The sequence below is a fragment of the Notothenia coriiceps genome, unplaced genomic scaffold (assembly GCF_000735185.1).
Source record: "Notothenia coriiceps isolate Sejong01 unplaced genomic scaffold, NC01 NC01_scaffold00030216, whole genome shotgun sequence".
Lineage (NCBI taxonomy): Eukaryota > Metazoa > Chordata > Actinopteri > Perciformes > Nototheniidae > Notothenia > Notothenia coriiceps.
The window spans coordinates 130,970-140,829 of record NW_011362917.1 but is presented as its reverse complement, the minus strand read 5'-3'; the positions used below and the strand labels follow the sequence as shown (position 1 = coordinate 140,829).

Sequence of the window (9,860 nt, the reverse complement as noted above, 5' to 3'; positions counted from 1 at the left end):
AGTCTTTGGTAAAAGTAATTTTCCGTTAATCAAACAGTTTTCCTGCCGATCTTTTGAAATTAGATCGGCAAAAAAATATTGATGTATCTAAAAACAAGGCCTCGATTGGTTTTAAATGTCTTGAATCACATTTGTTGACTTTTATATATATGTAATATTTGCCTATAACGTAGTGCAGTAGAATTACAAAGTAGCATACAATGGAAATACTCAAGTAAGGTATGTCAAAACGGTACTTAAGTGTGGTACTTGGCTAAATGTTCTTAGTTACTTCTCACCACTGGGCTCTGTTAGTGTGTGCATGTTACTCACTGTGTGAAACGATGATTTCCATGTTGATTTGGACTATCTCTGTCTCTCGTACCAAACACCACAGCCTGCTGCTCTGCTCCTGGAGCTGAAGGAAGGTTTCAATGTTAACGCCTTACTTTTATACAGAGTCTTTTCATAATCAAAGGAAGCCAGAAAAATAAGGTGTGTATGCATACATGACTTGTGAATGCATGGTGTGTCTGTACCATTTGCCATGAGCCTGAGTTCCTGCTCCAGATCGTGGAGTGTATGTGCAGTGGTGTCAGCGTCCAGGTCGGGGTCCTCGCAGCCCATCTGGTCCACACTACAGATGTCCATGATCTCTTGGGCTGCCTGGGATAACGGACGCAACGCTGGACCTATTCCTGAGCCCGATGCAGGACGAGACAAGCCGGCAGAGAGAGGGCTTGGAGACTGCATTGGTGTGGACTTGCCAGACAGTGAAAACCCTGAACAAGAAAGAAAGAAAGAAAGCATACATGTATTATCTTATTTAACTACACACGCAACATATATTGCATGTGTGGTCGTCCTGGGAGAGGAATCCAGCTCTATTGATTTCCAAAAAGTTCCTTCCTCCTTTTTGTCCCATACATTTGAAGGTTTTTCTGCAAGGGTCTGAGTATGCTGCACACAGGGCTTTAAGGGTTACTTTAAAAATGTATTCCCTTACAATTACTAGTTACAGTAACTTCATCTTAGTATCACAATATACAAAAAGTTAAAAACACAATTTAAAAAAGTGTCCCAGTATCTGGTAACTGTAAGGGGAAACAGTTACCTTTTTAAATGTGGTATCCTGATTCCTAATGCCCTTAGATGTATTCCATTACTCCCCAAGCCTGGCTGTACACACTGTGAAACTCCCTTAGAGAAATGTGCACTTTTTGATATCGGGCTGTAATTGATTGTTGTATCAATGCACAGTAAGATAGATGGCAGCAATGTTTCTGAGGACACACAGAGGTACAGAGTTCCGGAAAGAGATGGGAGGAAGACAGGAGAAAGTAAGAGCAAGGAGAGGAGCGGCTCGAGACTGGGTGAGAAGAGGGTGAGAGACGGAGACTCTCACAGCAGTCAGTGGAATGAGTGGTGTCTCATCCCACTCCACTGCGAGCCACATCAAATTGAATCAGATTGAACATCCATCTCCACCTGCTCACTGTAAATTACATCGAGGCCCCCATTGAGAAGCTATGATGGTGTGTGTGTGTGTGTGTGTGTGTGCGTGCGTGCGTGCGTGCGTGCGTGCGTGCGTGCGTGTGTGTGTGTGGCACACTGATTCCTCATGCTGTGTGCTGTCTAACCAGCTTCAGCTCCAGTGTTAACTCTTTTATTCTTTCAATCTTCCATTGTCTCCTTAGCTCCGCCCCCTCCCTCCCTCTCCCAGTCCCTGGCTCTGTCTTCAGAAGACACAGAACCTCCACTTAGGGCTTCACGAGCAGCGGCGCTGTCAAACCAAGCAGCATGGGAGCAATGATCCATGCAGGACAGCGCTGCTTACACGTGTGCACTCGCACATACCTGTAGACTCAATGTACATCCATCTCAAAGGAGATAGCTCTCGATGTTGGGTTCTGATAAACGCTTTGCCTGATTTATATGTTATCAGGGTAAAGTGAGAGTGAGACTTAAATCTCTCTGTATTAACGCCTTTCAATCGTACAATGTGTTGGAGCGCTAGCCAATAGAAATGCGAGTGTTACATAGTGACATAGCCTCTTCAAATTTGAATTTACATGTCTCCAGCCTGAATCTGCTTTGTGGTTTTCACTTTCTTCTTTTTAATTCGGTAGGTAAACGTGTAAGTTCATAAAACTGTGTGTGAGTTTAACTGTGTGTATTAAACTAAACCGGAGCTTTTTCTGTCAGCTCAGATTTTATTTCTGCTTCTTTAAACTGTAATATGTGCTCATGTGTTTCATTGTTGGTGTATAGGCTACTGCCTGAATATGATTAATGAAAGGCAGGTTTTCCTTTAAATAAAATCTCTGAGCAGAGGACACATGTTTGATCCTTAATATCTGGGTTTCTTCTTTCCTAAGGTGACATAGTTCTGTTATCTTATACACTTTAGTAAAACACATGTTATTGATATTTATTTTCTCTTGTATTTGTTTGCAATTGAGTTTGAAGGCTAGTAATTGTAACTTGAAAAGGAGTTCCCTACTCAGAGAAAAAGATGCTCAGCAACTCAAAGCTATTTCAAGACTTTCATAAATGACACACGGGAGCCGAAGCACAGATGTTCCTGCGAGCAGCCTTCCTCACTGCGCTGTCAGACACACACTGGAGCAGCGCTCTGACAAGGCGGCACAATGAGGCTCAGGGAAGGAAGGAGGAAACTCGCCGAAACGTCTGTGATAAGGTTCCCTGGAGGAATTAAAAAATATTGAAAAAATTGTGGAGACCCAGGAGTCCTTCTGATGCTTTAATTACATATGTTCAAAAGGTTCTGGAGCTCGAGAGGTTTCACAAGTGTGGACCACCTTTCCAAGCATTCAACTTAACTAGACTTAAATGCACCACGGTGCTCACTTGACTTAAAGTATTTGATGTTAAAGTACAAATGAATAAGGACAGGAATAAAACATAAACATTTTTAATACATTTAGAGCCAATCAGAGTCCTTTATTTATCCCAAGGGGGAAATTGGTGACGTCTGGTGGGTTTTTTTTTTTCATACTAATGTCATTTTGACCAGTTTATCAGAACATGTGGTACATTATCGTTTTTGGAATCACATGTTAAAATATCACATATCTGCAATACATGAGAGCAACACATCTGAGTACTTGCCCCGCCCATTTTGGGTGAAAATATTTGCTGTCATTTGACTTATGGTAAATCCAGATGCTGGGGTCTTCACCAATCTGATTATAAGAATCGGAATACTGTACATCTTATTATCTACAAGAAGCCCAAAGGCAAAGGTCATTCAGGCAAACAATTACACAATATCATTGGAGATCATTGATCTTTGTCGATATGGTGAAATAAAAGCAATACATTATTGATGTCCTTAACAGGCTAGCACTTAAACTGGGATTTCCTTTGCATGTCATTGATTTATATTTCAATGCAACATCTGCAGTCTCTACTTTGACTTTTAACATTACAACTGTTTGACGTTAGCCACGTTAGCATCATAATGTAGCTGTGGTGAAGTGTTTCCCACAGACGTATTGAATTACCACGTTGATTACGTTTTCTGTCCTCTTTGTTGATGAAGAGAAGACACAGATATTACATTGTACTGCCCTTTTTTCTACTTAATAATAAAGAAAATAGTTACTTAAAATCGTTTTGGTTGTTTGCCATTAAATACATGACACAGCAACTTTTAAAGAGGATGACTCTTTTTTTCCTTTTCGTGCTGATTCTTTGTTTTCATCAGAAAGGGGAAGGCTCTCTCATTTCGCCAGGAAGTGACACAGCGCTGCGCTCATCTATGTTTGGGTAGTTTGTCCACATACTTCTGGCCACATGGTAGCTACATATATCTGGGTTATCAGCAGTATCAGAAATGTGTTGTGAGTGCAATAAAATGTATGAAGATCCCAGGGCTAAACTGCTTGGAAGTTTAGAAAGAACAGAGTGATGGATTGAATTGGGTGTATTTAAACATGGTTGTTGTTGTTGTGTGAGGGAAAGAGGGAGGGGAGTGTGTGTGTGTGTGTGTGTGTGTGTGTGTGTGTGTGTGTGTGTGTGTGTGTGTGTACATAAACAGATTGCTGCAGTGTTTCTGGGTTGTGAGCGAGGGGAGGGAAGTGATGAGAGGACAGATTCCTGGACCAACTCCCAATACTGTGTGTGTGTGTGTGTGTCTTGCATGTGTGTCTGTTCATGCTCGAGAGTGATACGGTATAATCTCTTTAAGAAACCTGCGCGCATACTCAGTGCCAAGAAAGAGTGGCTAAATGAAGAATTGAGGTGTATTAATTGTGTGTGAAATGGAGTTTTGTGTGTTAGCAGGAAGAGGAGCTCAGCGCGCTTGATAGTGTTCACACAGACAATACACACACACACACACACACACACACACACACACACACACACACACACACACACACACACACACTTACCAGATGTTCCTAGTTTGTTTGCTGATATTTCTCCTCTCCTTGTGGGTATGGCTGAGTGGTTTTGAATTCCAGTTGGCTGTACGAGCTTGTTCTTCATCATTCTTGAAACCAGGTCTACCTCAGTGTAGGGGCTGCTTGGTCCATGACCCTTTGACCCTAAAAGAGTGAGAGAAAACTCTGAGAGGGTGCACACTGAATACAAGATATGGGGGGGGAAAAGATACTCAGAACAGCCATACAATCAATCAATAACTCAAATGAATGAATCACACTATTAGGTTTCCAAAAAGTTGTACCATATTAAAATCAAACAAATACATATTTATATAGGCAAAGTAGAAGTCCTTGTAGCCACAGTGACATGATGAACACCCAGGCTCATGGTGAAGCAATGCAAGTCAGCCCAAACAGTTAGGAAGAAATCGATGGAAATGTTTTCGTCAGATATATCCTGGTGCAGCCATGTTTCAGTAAAGCTCATTGAACTACACTCCAGATATTCAGCCAGGCTCCTAGCTACAGTGGTTAGCTCGTCCATTAGTAGCCAGTGATCTTACGGTGCCCATAATGAAATGGGGGAGACACAGCACCCAGCTCTCCTCCTTCGTCTCTTCGGTTTACCCTGCAACCTCTGTGTCCTTCTTCAGATTTCAGTGGGGATTGCCGTTTCTCAGACCATCATGCTAGCCGGCCTTAGCGTGATTAGGTCCCCCCTGGTGTAAACATGGCAGCCATACAGTTGCTAAACAACAGTTGCGTGGATGCACAATAGCAGCAACTTAAAAACAAACAAGACATATCTTTACAAGAAAGTTTAGAGAGGGCACAGCCTCATAATTTATTAGTAGAATGTATTTAAGGAAAAATAACAAGAGAGATCAAATGAGAAAGCTCAAAGTTGAAAAGTTGCTGGAGTAACAGGTGGCATGCACACTAGATTGCCTTAAATGTCTGAGAACTTTGGTATTTTTAGAGTACTATTTTATCCCTTCTGACACTGTTTTGAACACATCTCTTCACTCTACCTATATTGCTCATTACATGCTCTACACGACATTTGAAAAATCTGGAAACCGTTTAAATGAGAACCGAGGAGAGATCGTACAACTTCACGCTGATATCAGTAGGACATATCGCTCCCAAATGGAAATAGCAATGCATTTGATTTGCTATCACACTCCAACAGTGAGTGATTTTGTGTAGATCAAATGCATGGAATAAGGTTTTTTGTGTGACGAATCGATACACAAAATACAAAGCTGCTGGGTGATTTACTGAATACAGTCATTCGTTTTCATGGTTGATCAATTTAAAAAGTAAAACTAGGTCATGGTTGTATTTTGCAGTGCTTATATTTGGAGTCTATCACTACAAGTGGTACAAATGATTAAAACCTTGTCCTAACACATCCATTCAATATACTGTACAGGAGAAACAATGAATAGAGAATAATCCATGGCTGTGACGAGCTTCCTCCATCCATTAGCCTTTTTGTGATTAGAAATATATCAATGAATCCAAGCAAATTTGGTAAATTACATTTGATACAATAATCCATTTTTGTTCATTCAGCGGCAGCATCTGCACCAAACCAATAACCGCTTCAGCCAATCCTGACAGCTGCAGAGCAATTACTACAGTTTTTTCTTCTTTCTCTCCAGTGGTTAGCCAATCAATTATTACTATTGGCTGCATGAATAATCTACTAACTAGTCTAAATCAGCTGCAAATGAAAAGAGGAAGAGGAGGAGTGTGTGAGACAGCTGGCTTCTAAATTCACAGAGGGTTGAAAATACAAAATGAGTCAGAAATGCAGATAGAGCTATCAATATAAGTCGGTCTTTCTGCTTGTTTTTTCATCTATGTTTGTGCTGGACTGCATACTAAAGCTCATGTCAACAGCTTATAATAACTATCACTGCCAAAAGGGTAGACAAAGGTCCTCAGTGTTGACATTTATAAAAACAAGTTAACCTAGAGACCAAACTCAATTAAAATGTCACTGCTCCTTAGCTAGCAACCGTTAGCTATTTAGCTAGCAAACATTACCTATCTATCTATCTATCATTGATCTATCTATCTATCTATCTATCTATCAATCTATCTATCTATCAATCTATCTCTATCTATCTACCTATCTACCTATCTATCCATCCATCATCTATCTATCTATCTATCCATCCATCCATCCATATATCTATCTATTCATCTATCTATCTATATATCTATCCATCCATCTATCCATCTATCCATCCATCAATCCATCTATCTATCTATCTATCTATCTATCCATCCATCTATCTATCTATCCATCCATCCATATATCTATCTATCTATCATCTATCTATCTATCCACCCATCAATCCATCTATCTGTCTATTCATCCATCTACAGTATCTATATATCTATCCATCCATCCATCTATCTATCTATTCATCTATCTATATATCTATCCATCCATCTATCTATCCATCTATCCACCCATCAATCCATCCATCCATCTATTCATCCATCTACACAGTATCTATCTATCTATCTATCTATCAATCATGTATCTATCTATTTGTAAATCAAGCTACCTAGTTAGCTAGCTTACTTTAGCTACCTGTCTAACAAGCTTGCTAGCGAATGTTAGCTATCCAGCTAGCTTTAATTGGTGGCTCATGTAATTTAAATTGGAATTATTATTTAACTCCCNTGGATGGATGGATAGATAGATATATGGATGGATGGATAGATAGACAGATAGATAGATAGATGGATTGATGGATGGATAGATGGATAGATGGATAGATAGATAGATAGATATATGGATGGATGGATAGATAGACAGATAGATATATAGATAGATAGATGGATGGATAGATATATAGATAGATAGATACTGTAGATGGATGAATAGACAGATGGATGGATGGATGGATGGATAGATAGATAGATATATAGATACTGTAGATGGATGAATAGATAGATGGATGGATGGATGGATGGATGGATAGATAGATATATAGATACGTGTAGATGGANATCTATCTATCTATCTATCTATCTATCCATCAATCATGTATCTATCTATTTGTAAATCAAGCTACCTAGTTAGCTAGCTTACTTTAGCTACCTGTCTAAGTTAGACAGGTAGCTAAAGTAAGCTAGCTAACTAGGTAGCTTGATTTACAAATAGATAGATACATGATTGATGGATAGATAGATAGATAGATAGATAGATAGATAGATAGATACTGTAGATGGATGAATAGATAGATGGATGGATGGATGGATGGATAGATAGATAGATATATAGATACGTGTAGATGGATGAATAGACAGATAGATGGATTGATGGGTGGATATATAGATAGATNTTGTTTTATTCCATCATCTCTGGCTTTTTTGGCGTCCGTCAGGAACTGAAAAATGTCCCTTATAGGCCTACGTCTGTTTCCTGTTATTTTTATTTTGAAATTCAGTTCCTGACGGACGCCAAAAAAGCCAGAGATGATGGAATAAAACAAATAAATAAAAACAAGGATAATTGTGTGTTATTGGTGAGTAAATAACAGTGTGTTATTTCGATAAGAATAACAAATGAAGTCTTCCAAGACCCGAACGGACAAAAAGACGTGCTGCAGGCACGAAACATACTACCAATAGAAATACATTGCTTTTAAAATCGTTCTGTGTGACACGAAAAAAAAAGGGGAAAATCATGTTGGTGAACACGAATCAATAGATTAAATGTCGTAACTATAACACGAAATGCGGTGAGACTGGGTTGGCTATAGCCAGCGAAGCACAAGGTGAACACTTTTATTCATAGAGATGAGTGTATCTCTTCTCTCTCTCTGTATAGTCTGTCTATCCATCTGTCTCCACCATCTCTTTCGACTCCACTTCGAGCGATAGAATTACTAACAAAGAATTGCTAACAGAGCACTTATATACTAATAAAGGACTGGCTTATCTAAACCTGATGTACTTATATGATTCTGTTTTCTTCAAGTTTGTATCTTCTTGATCGAATGTACTTACTGTAAATCACTTTGGATAAAAGCGTCAGCTAAATGTAATGTAAATGTAGTGTCTCTCTCTTTGGATGCACACGAGACAGAAACTGCACACTAACAACCTCATTTTCTGACTGACTGGGGGACAGAGAGTAGGAGGGAAAAAAGAGAAAGAGAGGTGGAAAGGTAGAGCAGGAGACATATAAAACCTGTTGGATCTCAGCCCTGTCTGCCTGGGAAGAAAAATAAAAAAAAGAGTAAAATAGAGGAGACAGATGGAGGGACATAAATGAGTGCAGAGGGTTGTCAAGGTGATATTCCTCCTTGCTAACCTTTCTCTCTCATTAACTTTGGAGCTTTAACGACGGTGGCAGAGACGGTGCGGGGTTTGACGAGCAGCGGGCGGCATGGTGAGGAGTCTCTCACTGTCGACCTCTTTCGTTTAATGCAGGCTACACAGTGAACCGGTGAAAAGCTGGCCTTCCATACGTGATGAGGGAGAAGGTTGACGGGATTATTTTGAGCTAAAATAATTTACTTAAAGGGACAGTTTACCGGAAAATACAAAAACATTATAATTGCCCTCTAACCTGTGGTGCTGTTTAGGAATCAAGATTATTGTAGTTTCTGAGATTTGGATATATCAATCTTATAGCTGTCAGTATTCTTTTAAAGATGACGGAGATCGATGGCACTTGAGTAGTGGTGCTTGAAGCGGACGAAACATATTTTCTATCTACCGAAACACACTCACCTAAATTGTGACACAGCTTATTTGAATACTCCATTCTGATTGGTCATATTGGACATTTTAGAGTTTGTTAATTGTTGCTAACAGATCGCTGCTAAGGAGAGCAGACTGTTGCTAAGGAGGATCAAGGGACTTAGTGCAATCAAATCAATCCGCAGCAAGAAGTACGGTTAATTCAACTTCTGCTGGGAACAGCAGAAGAAGACAAACAGGAAGTGAACAGGAACAAGGTATGGGCTCTGGCAGTAATTAAAGAATGAGGCTGCATCTCACTTTGGTTCAATGAAATCCTTGCGTCCCTCATTAGCGTCGTTTCCCTGCGTTTAGTCCCTCCCACCAGGGAAGCATGGAGAGACGCAAAGAAACCACGAGAAACAGGGAAATTAGTTTTAAGAGCAATGGGACGTCCTTTCCTCCCGAGCGTCACGTGAAGCGACGTCCGTTTGTGATGACGCTGTGCACAGCTGTTCGTCTGACAGCAGCCAGCTCTGTCCCCGTTATTTTCACAAACACCTCCGCCTCTGTTAGTACACATTTACTGACACAAACATTTGTATCATCTGTTGTAGATGCAAATACATTAAATAAAATAAGAACTCATTCTCAAAAAAGATAAACGCCATTCTTAAAATGGATAAACGAAAAAAGCGATCATGAAAATGTTTCCAATAAATGAATAAAACATTTTTTGACCACTTTGTTGTTCAG

General features: G+C 39.9%; 1 protein-coding gene across 1 annotated transcript in view; it reads right to left on the bottom strand.

Annotated features, from left to right (window-relative positions):
- Positions 1–308: 308 nt before the first annotated feature.
- The window catches only part of LOC104959420 (uncharacterized), a 23,187-nt gene continuing 13,635 nt past the window's right edge, over positions 309–9,860 (bottom strand). The window contains exons 2-4 of the mRNA XM_010787311.1: positions 4,398–4,553; positions 519–761; positions 309–397 (exon numbers count right to left, since the gene is read on the bottom strand). Of these exons, the coding sequence (XP_010785613.1) occupies positions 309–397; positions 519–761; positions 4,398–4,553 (488 nt within the window). The remainder of the gene's footprint in view (positions 398–518; positions 762–4,397; positions 4,554–9,860) is intronic.